At 32.8% G+C, this 20,124-nt stretch overlaps 1 protein-coding gene across 2 annotated transcripts; it reads left to right on the top strand.

Annotated features, from left to right (window-relative positions):
- Positions 1-2,644: 2,644 nt before the first annotated feature.
- LOC111396890 (probable alpha-mannosidase At5g13980) lies at positions 2,645-16,666 on the top strand. 2 transcript variants are annotated; one of them, XM_023023488.1, is made up of 29 exons: positions 2,645-3,067; positions 3,147-3,230; positions 4,896-4,984; positions 5,252-5,426; positions 5,601-5,720; positions 5,842-5,925; positions 6,032-6,103; positions 6,191-6,304; positions 9,666-9,766; positions 9,859-9,952; positions 10,029-10,196; positions 10,298-10,306; positions 10,957-11,022; positions 11,154-11,210; positions 12,343-12,562; positions 12,677-12,816; positions 12,987-13,055; positions 13,198-13,257; positions 13,343-13,414; positions 13,728-13,775; positions 13,935-14,054; positions 14,422-14,487; positions 14,624-14,736; positions 14,826-14,910; positions 15,351-15,461; positions 15,530-15,622; positions 15,829-15,876; positions 16,001-16,069; positions 16,157-16,666. In XM_023023488.1, the coding sequence occupies exons 1-29, from the start codon at positions 2,867-2,869 to the stop codon at positions 16,379-16,381; spliced, it is 2,973 nt and encodes a 990-aa protein (XP_022879256.1). In that variant the 5' UTR covers positions 2,645-2,866; the 3' UTR covers positions 16,382-16,666. The 2 variants fall into 2 exon arrangements, with proteins under 2 accessions (XP_022879256.1, XP_022879255.1); XM_023023487.1 differs by having other exon boundaries at positions 10,298-10,387.
- The last annotated feature ends 3,458 nt before the right edge of the window (positions 16,667-20,124 follow it).

The raw sequence follows: 20,124 nt of genomic DNA, 5'->3' as shown, positions 1-20,124 counted from the left end.
TGTAGTATTTTAGTTTTGTTCAAATTTATTTTGTAGTTTTCTATTTTATTTGGATTTGTAAAGTAGAAAATGAAAAAGAAAAATGATTGATGGATAGATATTAAATTAAGGAGAAAAATAAGAAGGAAATTATAAAAAATTATAAGAATGAAATTAAAATTAAAAAATACAAAAATAAAATACAAAAAGGAAAAAAGATAAATTGAAAATAAAATGAAAATAAAAAAACAATTGATAAAAAAGATATTATGTTAAAGAGAAAAAATAAAAAGGAAATATAAAATATAAAAGAAATACAAAATTTAAATACAAAAAGGAAAAAGCTTGAAAAAAAAAAGCAAAAAATGAAATGAAAAATAATTGATCGAAAAGATATTGCAAATAAAATGGAAAAACAAAATGAGAAATAACTGATGAAAAAATAGTAAATTAAGGAAAGGAAATAAAAAAAGAAATTGAAAAAAAAATTAAGATTTAAAATAAAAAAAAGAATAAAAACAAAAACAAAAAGGATTAAGAAAAATGATTTAAAATTAAAAAAATGAAAATTTATAATAAAAAAATAAAATATATATTTCAACCTCAAATTCAACTTTTCTTCCATTTTAACTATAAATCAACTTCAATATTTGTATTAGAATTCATAAATTAAAACATTCCATGAAAAAATTCAAATCTCTACATTCACATTTTGGTAATGATAGATACTTGATTGAAACGCATTGCGCCGCATTACGCATTTTAGAATTTTGTTAAAATGTAATGTTAATTAGCATCAGTATAAAAATACTAGTCATGGTAGTACTAATGTAACATCAAATGAGAAATATAATTAAGTAAATCATTTAAATCTATCTATAATTGTGCCTATTGCTTTGCAACATGCAGGCGATATTGCATTATTATTTATTTAACTATATAGTTTTCATCAAAGCCTGTATAGTAGCACTAATCATTAAATGTAATGTTAATTAGCATCAGTATAAAAATACTAGTCATGGTAGTACAATGTAACATCAAATGAGAAATATAATTAAGTAAATCATTTAAATCTATCTATAATTGTGCCTATCGCTTTGCAACATGCAGGCGATATTGCATTATTATTTATTTAACTATATAGTTTTCATCAAAGCCTGTATAGTAGCACTAATCATTGACACTATATTGCATTATTATTTATTGAAGCACTAATGATTGATGTTTGATCGAAACACATCACAATACATTGTGTATTTTAGTAATGTTAATTAACACCACATTATACTAGTTTTTGTAGCACTAATGTAACATTAAATGAAAAGTATAATTAAGTAAATCATTTAATTCTATTTATAATTGTGCCTATCACTTAGCACCACGTAGGCTTATGTTATATCATTAGTGACGTTAGATTGCATTATTCTTTATTTAATTATATAGGTTTCATCAAAATGTCCAAAATATTCATTTCATTGTGTATTCCTAGTTTGCCCTTAATGAAAATGTCCCATCACATAAATTGCTCAAAGCTAGAGGTACAAATAATCATTTGGTCCAAGAAATGGGAGAACGGTTCAGCATAATGCGCTACACATACTATATAATTGCACATTCATCTAAGAAAAGTATACATAATTACAACGGTTTAAGCATACACTTTCAAAAACAAGAAACTTGTCGAAAAGTTTCACAAATAAATTATTGCAATTGTGACAACCTGATAATAGGTCAAAATTCACAATACACACTCAATTACGATCACGCTCACAAATTGCATATTTTTAGAGTTACAATTACAAATTTAATTGTAATCACACATTTTTTAGATATAAATTATTTATTTTATCGATCACAAATTAACCATTTTATTGACCATAATTACTCAAATAGTTGATCATAAATGCTCTTCACCCCATCGCACTCCATCACCACCGACACCAATTGAACACCACTCTACCTCATTAGCATCGTCGCTGTAACTGCCATCACCATTGTACCACACCATCACCAACAACTGCGATTTTACAACAGCAAAACAACCACCAACAAAAATTACCCAGAAACTTCGATTAAACAAATAAGTTTAGATCGGAGAAGGAATTAACCACCCAAAACATCACCATTGTACCACACCATCACCAACAACTGCGATTTTACAACTGCAAAACAACCACCAACAAAAATTACCCAGAAACTTCGATTAAACAAATAAGTTTAGATCGGAGAAGGAATTAACCACCCAAAACCCCCCAAAAATACCCTTAAACCCAACCATTACCACTGCATAGCTACGCTGCTTCGCGCAATGGCGGTGCATATCGCATTGATAAGCTCGCTACGGATGATGCTATGGTGGTCCTGCAATTAGAGAATGAGGAAGGTGAGAAGTTTTATGAGCTCTTGCTTGGATGGAAAATGAATTTGGATTTAAGAAGTGGAGGGGGTAGGATGAAGAGGATATATTTCATTTTTTTGAAGTATAAAGTTGAAATCTTAATTTTTTAAATGATATGTTAAAATGTAGGCTCAGGGGTAATTTTCACTGAATTTAACATATTTTACTTTAGCTTTGTGGGGGCCATGAAGCCACTAAAATATTGTTTTTGCAAGCTAAGAAAAAGAAAGTCTTGACTTCTCTCTCAATTGACCAGAGTAGAACTCCTTTTTTTCCTCAACAGCTGGCACCAGACAATGTCAGACGCCACCATTTCTAACCTAACCCAACAGAAACACTTCAATTTGTATCGTATCCTCGTTTTGCATCGTATTCTTGCAATTTCCAACTCGTTTCAAGTAATTCTTCGATTTGTAGAAGATTCAATTTTTAGGAAAGTCCAACGACAACGCCTGCAAGTGAACAAGCTAGGTAAAAAGAAAAAACAAAATGGAGATCGCCACTGTATTTGTGGTTGTTTTATGGGTTTTTAGTTTTGGGGGAGCAGAGTCAATGTACATGGTATACAATACTTCACAGGGCATAGTCCCCGACAAGCTAAATGTTCATTTGGTTCCTCATACCCACGATGATGTTGGCTGGTTGAAGACTGTCGATCAGTACTATGTGGGCTCTAACAATTCCATCCAGGTCTCTTCTCTATTGTTAATTATTTCAAATATCTACTTGGATAAGTAATAAATTTATGATAATTGTGTAAATAATGTAGGGAGCATGTGTGCAAAATGTGTTGGACTCTCTGGTGCCGGCTCTGTTGGCTGACAAGAACAGGAAATTTATCTATGTTGAGATGGTTAGTTAGTTAATGCCTATCTACCTTATTTTGTTCTGTCTTTTAAGAGTTGTAACATACTTTGGGTTGTTTGATTGTTAGTTTAAGGAAAGCTTTGAGCGTTCAGAATATTTGCACAACATTGTGGGTAACACCATTTTTTTTCCCCTTTAATAATTGCCTAAGCTTGTATTAAGACTTGGGGTTGGGGTCTATCATAAAAGGTCAATCTCATTAAGAGAAGTAGTGAAAACCGTTAGAGCATCTCTAAGAGTATCTTATGTATTATAGAGTTAAAATTTTTATACACTCCAACAAGCTGTCTATTTTGGCTCTTCATCTTACTAAGAAACATTTATTGATTTCTCTTCATATTCTATATAACATTATTTTTTTATATGTCAATTAACCAATCAATGCAATCATTATACATCAAAAATAGATAGTTATTTTGCCAAATCCATTCTCTATTTTAAAAAGTTAAAATAAAGAGTTTTTTAGAGCTCATTTTTAAGAATTGACAGTCTAAAATAAAGAGCATTTTGTATTTAGAGACCCTCTTGGAGATAATCTTCTAAGATGTTCTATATTTCCATCCTCATTCGATTTATAATTTATCCCTTAATATGTCCTACAAGATGGTGGTTTATTTGAGCAAATCAATCTTTAAATTTTCGTGTCATTTTTACTAGTTTAATCATATTGAATTGTTTGTTTGAGTTTAATGAGCTCTGATATCATATTAAGGACTTGTCTTGGCGTGATTAAAAAAACCAAAATTTGGACCGTTGGGTGCAATTTTATACATAGACTAATTTGAAGTTTTGGTCATATCAACCAGACCCATGCTGTCTTTGATCCAAATAAGCATTGCGCGTTGACCGTTTTAACCCTCATGAATTTGGTTTGAATTTGTCCCATTTGTCCTAAAAGTGGTGTGCAATAGAGAGGGCAAATTTGGGAAGTAGGATGTAAAAGCTACTGCATTTGCTTGAATATTTTTCAGCCGAGTTTCAATAAAAAATTATCTTAATGCTGGACCAACAGTCCAAATTCAGGTTTCCATCACGTCCAGACAAGGGTGAAGACTTGGACTATCTAAAAAGGTTAACCTTATTATTATTATTTTTTATGACCGTGAGTATTCAAGCCAGCTTACGCGCACCTCTCCTAATCACATGGGGCCTTGAAGTTTACAACTGGATACTCATCTTAGTGGGTCTAAGGGGACTCGAATTGGAGACCATTGGGGAGCAAACCCAAAGTCTGACCACTGAACTACCTCTCAGGGTTAAAAAATATTAACCTTATTAAGAGAAATGGCCCAAACCCTTATAAGTTGGTCTGTATTTTCATCTTTATTTGATATTAGATTTATCCCTTAATAGCTCAATTAAACACTCCCATCTTCTTGGAGTGGGAAAAAGAAAAAAAGGAAAAAAAAAAAAAAAAAAAAAAAAAAAGAGAGAGAGGAATTAGACCAGCAGCCTATAGAATTTGATTGTACTACATGTAAATGGGACAAAATTTCTTCAATCAAATAGAAAAACTTCCCCGCCTTGTGTTTGACACCTCATCTATATGTAAATCATTATGTAACTACATTATGTACGAGTAACATTATTCTATAGAAATATATGCATATTTAAAACCCGAAATGTAAACTCTTGTTGATATTTGCTGCAGGCATTTTTTGAACGATGGTGGAAGGACCAGAGTGAAGCGGTCCAACTCACAGTGAAGCAACTAGTTAGCTCTGGTCAACTTGAATTCATGTAAAGTTTTCTGATTTTTGACTCATGTCTGCCCAATTGATTCTTTGCAAACTCAGTCACTGCATGATATATGGTCCTGACAGGTGTTTGAATATCCAGTTCCTACAAGGAAGAGCAAATATATATGAATTTTATATGTAAATGACAATGTTCTAAACTTGTCATTATCTTGTTCTTAGAATTTGTCACAGTATTCAAGTAGAGATTATTACCACCATATTTCAAAAAATTCAGTTCTCATTCAGATTATCCATATTCTTGTTCTAGAAATGGGGGAATGTGCATGCATGATGAAGCAGCGACGCATTACGTTGACATGATTGAGCAGACAACTCTAGGGCACAATTTTATTAAGAAGGAGTTTGGTGTGACTCCAAGAATTGGTTGGCAAATCGATCCCTTTGGGCATTCTGCTGTGCAGGCTTACTTGTTAGGAGCGGAAGTAAGTATCTGTCTTTTGTCGAGTTTTAGCCAGGGCCAATTTTCTCTTTCAGATAACAGTACCAAAATGGTGTATTTGATACTAATGATACTCAATACAATGTATTATGGCTATTAATTCCATAAAGAAATTGTAGGCTTCATTACTTGTCGGAATGCTTTTCTACTTCTGCAGATTGGATTTGATTCACTTTTCTTTGGGCGAATTGATTATCAAGACAGAGCCAAACGGAAATATGAGAAGAGTCTTGAAGTCGTTTGGCGGGGTTCTAAGAGCCTTGGTTCTGCTGCACAGGTATGTGGCAAACAAGTTTTTCCGTTTCATGAATTGATATTTGCATTATGTATCATGTTTAATATGCCACTGAAGGAGACTTCTTTCTGTGACATCATTAGTTTCTTCCATCAACTTTCAGATTTTTGCTGGTGCTTTCCCAGAGAACTATGAACCCCCTTCTGGTTTCTACTTTGAAGTTAATGATGCTTCACCTGTCGTTCAAGTAATCATTTGGAAAACCTTGATATCTTTCTTCATTATCTCCATGTATTTCTTCACCCTATTATATATTTACATTTTGTTTTTTTTTTTATGCATTAAAATTGAAGGATGATCCCACTTTGTTTGATTACAATGTTCAAGAGCGAGTTGAAGACTTTGTAGCTGCTGCACTGTCTCAGGTAATTTGGTCGTTTCTGTTTGACATCAAGTTGAAATGTGAAGTATCTAAATATGCGTTTAAAATGCCTCATTTGTTAAATTGGCAGGCTAACATAACTCGGACAAACCATATTATGTTTACAATGGGAACTGACTTTAAGTATCAATATGCACACACATGGTTTAGGCAGATGGACAAGCTCATTCACTACGTCAACATTGTAAGTGTCCTAAACTTTCTTAAATGTATTCTTCTGTTTTTACTTCCTTCTTACAGTAGAAAAACAAGAGGTTTTGAATTTAGAGTGCCATGTTTCTTTCATATCATTACTGCTTTGAACCAATCTAGGACCATCACTGACCATGAATATTTAAAAAAAAAAAAAAAAAAAAAAAATTTACTGTTCTTATTAAAACCGATCAACAAGAAATAGCAACAAAGAATTGTCTGTATTGGATTTCTTCCCTTTTCAACTCTGCTAATTCAAAGCTAATTCATCCAAAATTCCAGAAAATAGAAATTTGACTCTACTAAAATCTTTCATTTCTACATTCTTTGATACTTTCAGGGGGGAAAATGATTTTGTAAATTTTTCAGGTTAGTATTGTTTGATCAATTGTCCTTTGTCGATGGGGTCTGTAATCTTTTTCAGTTTATGAAAATGAATATTAAATAGTTTGCTTAATCTGAAATTTCTTACACCCGTCTTGTAATGTCCCAAGTCATAAGATCTGGATTGTTACTTAGAAACGTACATTTGCTGCAAGATGAAGCTCCTTGGATTTTTATTTTTATTTTATTTATATATTATTATTATTATTTTACCTTGTATCTAAATTATGAAATTAGATTATAGTAAATTGATTTGGATGTTTAATCATGAATGGAAAATTCGAAACGAACTACAACGAAAATGGAACTGAAATGGAAATTGGCCTTTGGGACCACATGGCGTGCCCACCCCCTAGAACTTCACCATTTGTTTTGAAACTCCATTTAGATCATCAAAATATAACATTCAACCCCAGAGAAAGTAAAGAACGAGGAATGGTTTATGCTAATGGAAATTGCTGTCATATAGGTTCCTATGATGCAATGAATTAAGACCACACTTATTTCACTCACGAAATGGATTCGGATTAACATGAAGTTTTTATAAAAACTCGTAGAGCTTTCAAACGCCACAAGCTCTGACCAAAAACTTGAAGATTACATGACATGTAAACAAATTGAAAATCAGAAACTGCCTAACTAAATGTCTTCTTAACCTAATTTGATTCCATTACTTGTACATAAATGTACTCAAATCCATATTTCGATTACCAAAGACAGTCAAATATAGCAAATCACAAGGTTAATAATAACATAACTGAACTTTAGATAGAGGAAGTCTCTAAACATCTTTCAAGGTTAACTTTAAACTTATTAATCATTGCTTAAACTTACTTTAATTAGACTAACACTTTGCTGCGTCCTTCCACCTTCCTATACCGTTGTAATACCCACATCCTCACTGTCTCATCTTCAATCCGTCGGTCAGTCAATTACATCTAAACATTTATTAGGAAGGGCGAGTGTGAAAACACTCCTTAGGAACAATTCATGTGCACACCTGAATTCAACTAATTAAAATCCTCAACATTTAATCATACAAGTAACTTTGAACGTATAAGGATCAAGGATTACTGGCAAAATTCATGTTTCAAAGAACTTTTCATTGATCCCGAAGAGTCTTTTACTGTCCCTATGAACTTATTGTACTGATTTTGGCCAAACATAACATTTTCATGGGAAACTCATTTTACAAAGTTAATCAAACATGGAAACGCCATAATTAACTAAAAATAGTTTATTAAATTTTCACTGCACTTTTTCTCACCTTGTTCTTGAATTGAAAACCTGAGAATCCTTTCCTTGAGACATGAAACCCGGAATCTTCCACAAAACAAAATACTATAGTCACCCCTTAATATTCTTCTTGAATAATGACTTAAAATTGCAGAAACTTGAGAGAGAACAAGGGAAAAGTAAGCGTGTGATGGGAATGGAGATTGAATGAAAATACTTTCTTGTAACTTCTCCTTTAAATTTCACAAATCAATGAAAAATTAAGGTGTAAGTTATTGCCGAATCTTTTCCATGTTAAATAAACTTTAAGGGGGGAGTTGATGAATTCTACAACTCCCAAAAGCCAAAAATAAAATACTTTGAAAAACATCAACATGTAGAATAAAATCCAAAGGGTTTTCCCTTGGTTAATTTTCAAAATTTCTTAGGATTTTATCTATTCCACACGTTTAACTAAGATTATATATATATATATATATATATAATCAATTCATCAACAGAACTGGAAAGGGTGAGATTCGAACCTTAGGTAAGAATAACTCTTACAACTGATTTGCAATTTGATGCTTTAGTCCACTATGCCATCTCTCCCACTTGAAAAAGAGAATTACTACATTAAACATAGAATAATGCTATTTATCATTATGATGGTGGAACATCGGTGATATGACAGTTCATGTGAAATAATGGGATTGGGTAGTACAATTTTTATGAGAGAGTGAGGGGAAGGTGACGTGGTCTCAAGAGAGAGAAATGTGAGGAATAATGGGTTGTCACATCCCTGATGTTCTATGATCATGATGATAAATAGCATTACTTTTACGCATAATGTAAGGAGTCTTTCTTTCTCTATTCTATTCTATATGGGTTGCCTCTGTCATAAACCATGACAACGCAATTACTTGTCAAGGGAATGAAATAAAATCCTTTTCCAATTTTTCATCACTTAAGTGGGCCGACTCCGAGGTTTATCTACTGACTGCCTAAACATAACAATCAAGAGAAATAAAAATTTGGGGCCCTTAACATTGGGTTCAAAAGAAGCTCCTAAATGGCAATGGGTGTATTACTTAGTGAATAGTTTCATAATGTAAATTGATTTTATCTGATCCTTGTGGTCTCACATTTACACACACCACCTACATGGGCATATTGCCAAGCAATTATTCATAAAGTAGGACATACGTGTCAATTTAAATTCTTTAAAATAGTCCATTTATATATTATATCTGTATTCCTTTCCATGTCCTTGATGGGTTAAGGACATGTTTCTCGTGAGTTGGACTGGAAACAATAAGAACACTTTATAACATGCCACATGGCATGACGGATGTGCTCGATGAGTGTCCCTAAAGTATACTACAATGCCAGAAATTTTTAAAATATATAAAGTAGGCATACTACGTGGCAGGTTGGACACTTGTCTTGGAGCTTCCTAGGAGTGTCGGTGTCCACCATAACATGACAATAGTCAACCACCAACACAGATCGCCTTAATAGTATTGACTTGCATTAAATGCTTGATGTACTCTGTTAAGTTCCCATGATATGGATAGATTCTCTTCCATTATTTCTGAGTCCCTATCTCAGCATGTCTAGATCTTCAGGACATTCACTCTGTATGTTTGTGTCAATATTTGATGCAGGTTCCCTCCTTTCTTTTTTGCTATCCTGTAGTATTATGTTGCTATTATCAGTGTTAAAATACAACAACTGACTTGCAAAAATTCCAGGATGGACGTGTAAATGCACTGTACTCAACTCCATCCATATACACTGATGCGAAACATGCAACTGAAAAATCCTGGCCTGTTAAGACTGAAGACTTCTTTCCGTGAGTGATAAGTAGAGCAATTCTCTGTTCTATTTTACATAAGACTTTTTCATTTGGATTCCACCTTAGAGATTAAAGAATTATCTTGTCAGATATGCAGATCGTGCACATGGTTACTGGACAGGGTACTTCTCGAGCAGACCAGCCATCAAACGTTATGTTAGAATGATGAGCGGCTATTACTTGGTATCATTTGACTTATGTTTTCATAATGTTAGACCCGATGCATGGTGATGATTTTGATGTACTTCCGGATATTTAGGCAGCGAGACAACTAGAGTTCATCAAAGGTAGAAATAAATCTGGGCCCCACATAGACTTGTTGGCTGACGCTCTAGCAATTGCTCAGCATCATGATGCAGTTACTGGAACAGAGAAACAGCATGTGGCTAACGATTATGCGAAAAGACTGTCAATGGGATATGTGGAGGTGCAAGTTCAATTGACTATTAGTTTTTTGACATTTAGTACTGTATTCATTACCTTGAGTCAATTTAGAAGATTAATCAGTCATGCGTTATCTGTCTGCAGGCTGAAAAGGTAACATCATCATCATTGGCTTGCTTGGTAGATTCCATATCATGCACCAGGGGTCGAAATGCGAAAACAGAATTTCAACAGGCAAAGAGATACATTTAACCTTTTAGCCATTATGCTTCGTTGTCCTCATAGCTTTAGATTCCTGAAACATTTTTCAAGCAATGTCAACAGTATAATTTTGACTTTAACATGAAAAGCCTTTTATGTTGAATTCTGTAACTAATTGCAATGTGCCGGCCATTATTATATCAATTATGAGGCATGTAAACCCAATCTAGTTTAGATGCTTGATGTTTAGTTTAGCACTGAACTGGATAGCAGTACATCAGCTGATATACAAGGCGTAGTAAAACTAAAATGTTTTGGAATATGTTGTTTACTCCCTCTGAGCCTGTAGAAGATTTTTTGCTCAACTATTTCTCTGCTTTGTCTTTTCTTAAGTCTTTGATTCTTGGTAATTGGAATTAATATTATGGGAAGATATAATATTAAATATGCAACAGAGTTCTCATGACATACAATATATGTGCCTATGATTGACAGAAAATCAAAATTATGAAACGACTTGTGTGCTGCAATCTTCATCTTAGAGTCCAGAAATTATTTTGTGATAATGGATTGAGATCCTGATGCTTGTAACCTTTTCTCAGTGTCCACTTCTGAATATAAGTTACTGTCCTCCATCAGAAATTGATATCTCCGATGGGAAAAACCTGGTAGGGGTTTAATAATTTATTTTTTTATTTTTATTTATTTTTTCACTTCTTGTTTCACTAACAAAAAAATTATCATTTCCTATGACTTTTGGAAGTATAATTCAACATCTAACATATGTACCTCCTTTTAGATTGTTGTGGTCTACAATGCTCTTGGATGGAAGAGAGAAGATGTAATCCGTATACCTGTAGGTATCCCAATTCTGATCTTGATTCTAGGTTTTATTAATTGTAAGCATTGCTAAGCCCATGTTTGAGCCCCATTTTTCAAAAATTAATTTTTTTTTTTTTTTTCAAAATTCATTCTTAACTGAACATTCTCTCAATAAAATAATTTTACGTGTAACTGAATTTTTTTTCTATTTTTTAACAACAAATTCTCTAAAAAAAAATCAATATTACAAAATCTATTTTTCTTTGAAAATGGGGCTCAAATAAGGGCTAAATTTTACAAGTTTTTTTTTTTTTTTTTTTGTGAAGATTGAAATGTTTCTTCAGTCAATTTTTTGTCACAAGTTTTTATTTTATATATAGCCCCTGTTCAATAGATTTTTATTTAATTCAAAGTCAATAATTAATTTTAATTACATATTTCGTAAGACCCACAACTTTTCAAACTTTAATTTCCTCAACTTTTATCAAAATCTATTAAAAAACTAATTTTAATCCCCACCAGATATGGCATAATTTAATCAGTGTATCTTCATACTCAATTAAAGTCAAAAGTTTTCGTATCCATGTGTGTTCTGCATACATGAAATTAGACGTGTCTTTTGGGACATAACAATCATCATGATATCAACAACTGGGAACTTGCATTGTTATGTTACAAGCTTGATCAATAAAGCAAAGGAAAAAGAGAGATTTTGCAGTCATTTTATTTAGTAGTACATTCTCCCAAATTTGTATAACTTGAATTCCTGATGAACTCTAAAATGGCAATCGGGAATATAGTTGAATGACTACCTGGTCAAGCCCATCTTTTGGCCAATAATGAATGATATTGACGATAAATCCCAGTAAGGTTTCAACCTTTTTTGCAAAAAGCATGGGTAGACATTATATAAAGACTGGACTTTTACATCATATTTTAAAAAGCATAATATGGAGGTGCTCGTGAATTCAACTAGGAACGAAAATAGTGAATTTACATTGATATTAGTTTATATTCTTCATTCTATAAATATGGGGCTCGTGCATTTAACTAGGATTGCAAATAAAGAATTATGTTTATATCAGTTCACATTCTTCATACTGTAAGTAGAGGGAAAAAGTCTTCCATTTTGTACCATGCGGATTTACAAATAAAATTCTCTATAGGTTACGAATGAAGATGTTACTGTACGTGATTCTGCTGGAAGGGTGATTGAATCCCAGGTCCTTCCTTTATCTGAAAATTATATGAACTTGAGAAACTACCTTGTAAAGGCATACCGGGGTCAATCACCAAGTAAAACACCAGAGTATTGGCTTGCATTTTCAGCATCTGTACCAGCTCTTGGATTCAATACATATACAATTTCAAGAGCGAAAACTAAAGGTGTGGTCCATGATTTCTTTGGGTTAAGTGTTTCTTTGCAGGAAGACCATGTCAATGAAATTTCCTGAATTTATGGTAACATTGATTTGCATTTTTATGTCTTTCTTGAAATAGGTGCTAGTTCAGCAAGATCATCTGTACACTCACTTCGAAGAGGCGAAAAATCGACTATCGAAGTGGGTCATGAAAATCTTAAGCTCACATTTTCAGCCGAGGAAGGGAAACTTACTAATTATATGAACATCAGAAGTTTGGTAAGCAACATACCTGAGAGTTTCACATGATTTCTTCTATATCACGTCTTTCCTTATGCTTAAGAATATAATTTATTTCCTTTAGGTCTGTTCTTCTTTGCAGCTGTCCTTGTTGTTCATATATAACATTGTTATTTTCCCTGCATAACTGATACCTATGACCATTGAAGGTTAACGAAAGTATTCAACAGTCTTTCAGCTACTATGCTGGATATAACGGAAGTGATGAAAGTCCTCAGGTCATCTAAATTTAACTCTTTGCACACTATCTAAGCTCTTCACCTCTGCCCTCTTTCATTTGACTTTAGTTTGTATTTGTCATGATTTGTAACACATTCCTCTCTAAATTTCTGTTTCTGGATCTATTATTTTCTATTGAAGTCATCTGGAGCATATGTCTTCCGTCCAAATGGTACATTTCTCTTAGAGCCAGCGAAAAAGGTGCAGTGTTGTCAAGATTCAGCTCAGGAGTGCAAACAACTTTCCACTCAAAATGCTTGAACTAAATTTTCACCTGAATTTGCAGGACCTTCTAACAGTTATACGAGGACCTATTATTGATGAAGTTCACCAGCAGATTAATCCGTGGATTTATCAGGTGCATTTCTTCATTTATCTTAAACAAATATCAGATTTGACCATGAAAATTAGAAGTTGAATAGAGAAGTCATTATGCATATGACAGCGTCACATAATTGTTGTCCTCTCATAAAAACCATCCTTTCGATGTAGACTGCTCAAAAACAATACTTCTAAGTTCCAACAATGGGTGAGTGGAAGTAATGGCTGTTATATGGCAACAGATCACAATTTTCTTTTGAGCAATGATAATGACAAGCAACCTTGGAAGTCCCTTTCTATCGTCTTGTTCCTATGGAAACTGATTCTTCATTCATTATGTGTCGATGCAGATTAACCGCCTTTACAAGGGAAAGGAGCACGTTGAAGTTGAATTCACAGTATGTTTACGTATTTGACATTGAACTATAATCTGGATTAATAATGTATAGATAATATACATCCTGAGTTTCTTCCAGGTGCAGTAACAGGTTGAAGTAGACATAATGGAAGATACTAGTTCTTTTTATAGTGCAGTAAAATGTTTTTCATGGAATCAGGTTGGCCCAATCCCTGTGGAGGATGGAATTGGAAAAGAAGTGGCTGCTCAAATCACAACTAACATGGAGACTAATAAAACATTCTACACCGATTCAAATGGCCGTGATTTTATTAAAAGGGTATATTTTTTGGTCTTTGTGGCCGCACCTACTGCATATATTTTTGCCTGGATGCGTACAAATAAAATAGTTTAGGGGGTGTTTGATTCTCATTTTTCCAAAAATACATTTTCTCTCTCTTCTTTTCAACCACATATTCTTCATTAAAAATATTATTACACAATCAAAAACTTTTCATTATTTTTCAACTAAACATTTTCCATCAATCTACTATTCCAAAATACATTTTTTAAAAAGAATGGGGCTCAAACACACCCTTAAATTGTATAAAGATGATGAGCATGAAAATTGAAGAAGTGGTCCTTCAATTTATATTTATTGGTTACATTTTCTTACATGTGATGATAGAAATTTATTTGCTATTCAGATTCGTGATTATAGGACAGATTGGGACTTGAAAGTGAATGAACCTGTTGCTGGAAATTATTACCCTGTATGTTTCTCTTCATCAAGATTTTTTAAATGTCCAAATACTTGCGCAGATAATACATGAACATTGTTATTGAGTTCTTGAACAATAATAATTTTCCTCCTACAGTGTTGGTCAAGATTGAATTTTTCGTACGCAGATAAATCTTGGTATTTACGTAGGAGATGATAAGAGTGAACTTTCAGTCTTGGTGGACAGAGCTGTGGGAGGATCAAGCTTAGTAGATGGACAGATTGAACTGATGCTTCACAGGTTTTTTATTACCTTATTAGTTGTTTCACTATCAATCGTATATCAAAGTTACCATACCTTCAAATATACAACTTTTCTTTCTTACGTAGGAGATTACTACGTGATGATTCTAAAGGTGTTGCTGAGGCATTAAATGAAACAGTTTGTATTGATAAGAAATGCACGGGATTGACGGTGAGTTTATTCAACAAACTCCATAATACTTTTATGCGCATCCGATCATCCCAACCTGGTTGCCTTGCCTTTATCAATGATATTATGCCCTTGTTTGGGCTCCATTTTAATCCAAATTTGGGGAAAAATGAGTTTTGAAATAGTAATTTTTGGAGAATGTGTGTTTAAAAAATAAGAAAAAGTTTTCAGTTTACATTTAATATTATTTTATGGAAGAATGTGTGGTTGAAAATAAATTTTGAAAAAATGGTGGCCAAACATAGGCTATATGAAAGAAGGAAAGTCTTGACGCACCTAAATAACCCCATCCCTTTCCATGAAAGTATTTTAAATATCGCATTTAGTTACTTTTTTAAGTGTTAATCTTCAGTTTGGCCTTAAATAATATCTGTTAGTACAAGTGGTTATTACCTAAATTGACTGCTCTAGTTCATTTGTAGATCCAAGGAAAATATTATTATAGAATAGATCCACTTGGAGAGGGTGCAAAGTGGCGCCGTACAACTGGTCAAGAGATATATTCTCCATTTCTTTTGGCCTTCACTGAAGAGGTGTGGAAATTAGTGTCAAAGTTTCCTATTTTATTTTACTGTTGCCTGAGCATGAAGTTCTTCCTCAGGTCAAAGATAATTGGATGAGCTCTCATGTACCGACCTACTCAGCGATCGACTCGTACAGTTTGCCCGATAATGTAGCTATTATAACATTACAGGTGATTTTCACCTATCCTTGTTACATGAATATCATTTCTTTGTTTATTAATTTTTTCGGGAAGGAGAGGGAAGCAATAAGAAATACTTCTTGTGATCTTTAGATGTGAATGATCAATTCTATTATTGGGCTTGACAGAAACTATGTACTTGAATCCTCATTTTATTCAGCATTTTAAGATAAACATTTTACTTTCTAATAATGCAGGAGCTGGACAATAGAAAGGTTCTCCTTCGCTTAGCACATCTATACGAGGTTGTGATCTCTCTTTTGTAACTAGGAACACGATTTAGCATATAGCATTAATGCAATTTTCACTCATACTCTTATCTTACTGAAAATTTGAAATCTCTTTTCGCTTTGATGCTGCTATACAAAGATGGAAGAGGACAAGGATCTTTCCGTGATGACAGAAGTCGAGCTGCAAAAGCTTTTCCCTGGCAAGAAGGTAGATGGGAGGTTCTTTGTTCTTGTTAACACAACCAACCACTGAGGTTTAGCTACACTATTAATAATATTCTCAATTTATTTATAGATTGGGAAGCTTGTAGAGATGAACTTATCAGCAAATCAAGAAAGGTCAGAAATGGAGAAAAAGAGATTGGGGTGGAAGGTTGAAGAGGAGTCCGTGACCAAGACCACAAGTAGGGGAGGAGCAGTTGATCCTGCTAAACTAGTAGTGGAACTTGCTCCCATGGAAATTCGAACCTTTGTTTTGGATTTTGACCAAACTTTCAGCACTCAAGTGTTTGATGCTTAAAGAGGAGCAGTGGGATTGAAATAATGTTGATAGAGAAACTATCTTGAAAGATTTGTGCAAGGATGGGACTACCATTTCTGATCTGATCTCATGCAAATAAATGGATGCATGTTTTCCTTTCCTTCTCTCCCTCTTGGCACTCGCACATGCCTGCACATGACGATGTTAAGTTGAAAATCTAATCAATGGCATTGTTATTTTTTCTATCCGTCTGAGAAAATTGGCGATCTATGTTTGGTTTATTGAATGACCATTGGATGTCAAATCACTGGCATTGTTATTTTTTCTTCCGTTTGAGAAAATTGGTGATGTATGATTGTTTTGTTCGAAATACTTTTTCAGTAAGAGGGAACTTTGGGCAAGGTCTTTGGATTGAGCTTGTGGAATGAAGAATTTGGAGGGAATCAAGTGATGATCAGCTAGCCCGTCACTGTTTTGTGTCACAGGATGCAATATGGCCGAGTAGTATGTAGATCAACCGTGCACTATCCATCGCCACTATACTTTATACTCGTCAGTCAATTACTTGCTCTTGAGTGTATATATACACAATAGATAAAGGGCCCCATCCCTCGATCAAGTATCTTCGCAAGGTAAAATTACTGGCTAATTTTCTTGTCAATCTCCGCTGTGTGCATATCAATCAATCATCAAAGTGCAGGTGATGGACGATAAGTATAGTATGTAGATCAACCGTGCACTATCCATCGCCACTATACTTTATACTCGTCAGTCAATTACTTGCTCTTGAGTGTATATATACACAATAGATAAAGGGCCCCATCCCTCGATCAAGTATCTTCGCAAGGTAAAATTACTGGCTAATTTTCTTGTCAATCTCCGCTGTGTGCATATCAATCAATCATCAAAGTGCAGGTGATGGACGATAAGTCATTGTTGCTTATTATATAGACGTGTCACACCCTCGTTGATATAAACGTCGACCCTTCTAAACTGCCCGCAAACCATAATCTGGGCACTGAAACTCGTAAGGTCATTATAATGGTAGCCTTTTCAAATTTGGAAACTCAACCTTTTGTATTCCATGCCTATGTATCATATATTTGCCAAAAGTGTCGTGGATAGAGAGACAAGGAAAATAAAGAATAAAAGTTTCTTAAACTTGTGTATTTATTAAGAACTAAAGTCCTATATTTATAAAAAACAATCAGAGATACAATGATGATAATTTTTAGGGTTGCAGAGGTAAAATTGTCATTTGCTAATAAATTTATCATTTACACCATCTGATTGAGTGATACATTACAAAATATTTGTTTCGTTAAAACTTCGTTTGATAAAAATCCATTGGAAAAAAATCAAACAAAGTAAAAAAGAGTATAGTTATTTTGAAATGTTAAAAATAAATGATGTTTCATTAAAACATTATTAAGAAAATTTAGTGGGATAAAATATAAGCAAAAGAAAAAGACTAGCCACTCCCCTTATGTTGATCATTGAAAACCTTTGAGTCAATGCATTCCAATTTCTTGAATGTAGATATTGGAAGTGCTTTTGTAAATAAATTAGCCACATTTTCTCTTGAACAAATTTGTTGAACATCATTATCATCACTCTTTTAAACTCATGTGTATAAAAGAATTTTGGAGAGATATGATTCGTCCTATCACCTTTGATATAGTCTTATTTGAGTTGTGTAATACAAACTGCATTGTCTTCATACAAACTTGTTGGACTATCTTTTGTTGAAGTTAACTCGCATGACGTTTGGATATGATGGGTTATATCCCTCAACCATACACATTCTCAGCTTACTTCATGAATTGCAATAATTTCGGAATGATTTAAAGATGTTGTTGTTAAGAATTGCTTCACAGATTTTCATGATATAACTGTTTCTCCACATGTAAACACATATTTTGTTTGTGATTTAACTTTACGTAGATCAGAAAGATAACCTGTATAAGCATATCCACTAAATGACCTATCAAGTTTTGAGAATAAAATAATCTCAAATCCATAGTATATTTCAGGTAAGGAAAAATGTGATTAATACCATTGCAATATCTTTGAGTTGGTGTAAGGCTATATACTGCAAGGAGATTTACTGAAAAAACTATTTTGGTCAGACACAGTCTGCAAGAGAAGTTAGTCTCTATTGCACTAAGGTATGTTACTTCAGGACCAAGAACGTTTTTCTCCATCTTCAAGTGGACAAAATGAATCTTTGATCATATTAAGTGATCGAACAATCATAAATGATGCCAATGATGTGCATTATCTATATAAAAATATTTGAAGACTTTTTCTGTATATATATATATTGATTAACAAATAATCATTCTGGAAAGTGTTCAATCTGTAATTCAAGATAAATTTTGATTTTTTTCCAAATCTTTCTTCTCAAATTCATTTTTCAAATAATCAGCAATTTTATTGAGTTCTTTAGGAGTTTCGATTAAATTTAAATCGTCTACATAAACGACCACAATTGCAAATCCAATATTTTTTTCTTTATGAAAATATATGGGTAGATATTGTCATTTTTATAACCATCGTTAAATAAATATTCGCTAATGTGATTATACTACATGCGCCTGAATTGTTTCACTCCATATAACGATTTTTATAATTTATTTAAGGACATGATTCTCAAGCATGTATTATTTGTTCATACTATTGTAAGTCCTTTAGAGACTTTCATATAAATGTCAGTATCAAGTGAATTATAAAAATAGGCAGTTACAATATCCATAAAGCACGTATCAAGCCTTCGTGAAATAGTCAAGCTAATAAAAAAATCTAAAAGTGATGGTGTTCATTACTTTATGGACATCAATTTTTGTTAAAATATTTTTTGCTGGTATATATGATTTTGTCACATTTTTAATGTAAACAAATACATCAAGTAATTAATTTGCAATATTTTGCAAATGAATGATTTTTTAATTTGTTGCCGCATTGATTGTTACGGGGATCAAAGTGAGATAGAGTTGTTTCATTACAATAAATTTCACCTTGTTTTTCAGGATGTAATTTTTCCTGTTCCAAAGTTGAAAGTTTCTTTTAATCAAATTGAAAATCTACAAAATGTGCAGTAAATAAATCTCTCGTTAAAGGTTTAAGATAACTAAAAATAGATGTTTGTTGTTGATTTCATATCCCGCAAGTATACGGATCGTAACAAGTAGTAAAGTGGACCTTTTGAGTCGGAATTATCATTTCCACGAGAACTATACTTTAATACTCAATTTATTATTTCTAACTTCTATTTGATGGGAAAAAAAATGATTGGTTAGATTTTATACATCTAACTACCTAACAATACGTAGATGCACACAAAGAATGACAAATAATTCAAATAATAAATGGATAATAAGGCAGAACAATTTCACATATAAATGGATATTAGGGCGAAACAATATTCTATGTGAATTAAACTTAGTTAAACGAAATAATAGTTCTAAGAATTCACTTATGATCGCAGTAATTAATATAGATCTACACGTTATATTAATTTACCGAATTTTAATATGTGGTTTAAATAAAGAATCCCTATCTCTACGTAATTATTGTTCACGAAATCATTGAATAATTTGCAAAAAAGTTCAAAGCATTGAGAATATGATTAAAATCCACAAATATGCTTAATGGAACTGAAATATTGAATAAAAGAAATAAATGGACTCAAAATGTTACATTGGTTGCTCTAATAATAAATTTAGCTATTCATGATAATAGAAGAAAAACAATAAGTTTAGAGTTTATAACCAAGTTTTGAA

Source organism: Olea europaea, chromosome 7 (assembly GCF_002742605.1).
Source record: "Olea europaea var. sylvestris chromosome 7, O_europaea_v1, whole genome shotgun sequence".
Lineage (NCBI taxonomy): Eukaryota > Viridiplantae > Streptophyta > Magnoliopsida > Lamiales > Oleaceae > Olea > Olea europaea.
The sequence above is the reverse complement of the archived record's forward strand: the minus strand, read 5'-3'. Positions and strand labels throughout refer to the sequence as shown.

What these genes read in the sequence shown, in the direction of transcription:
- LOC111396890 (XM_023023487.1), top strand. Translation starts at nt 2,867, where the DNA reads ATGGAGATCGCCACTGTATTTGTGGTTGTTTTATGGGTTTTTAGTTTT. An exon ending in TAGCTGCTGCACTGTCTCAG is followed by an intron (nt 6,104 to 6,190) that starts GTAATTTGGTCG and finishes TTAAATTGGCAG; the next exon opens with GCTAACATAACTCGGACAAA. An exon ending in TCATTCACTACGTCAACATT is followed by an intron (nt 6,305 to 9,665) that starts GTAAGTGTCCTA and finishes CAAAAATTCCAG; the next exon opens with GATGGACGTGTAAATGCACT.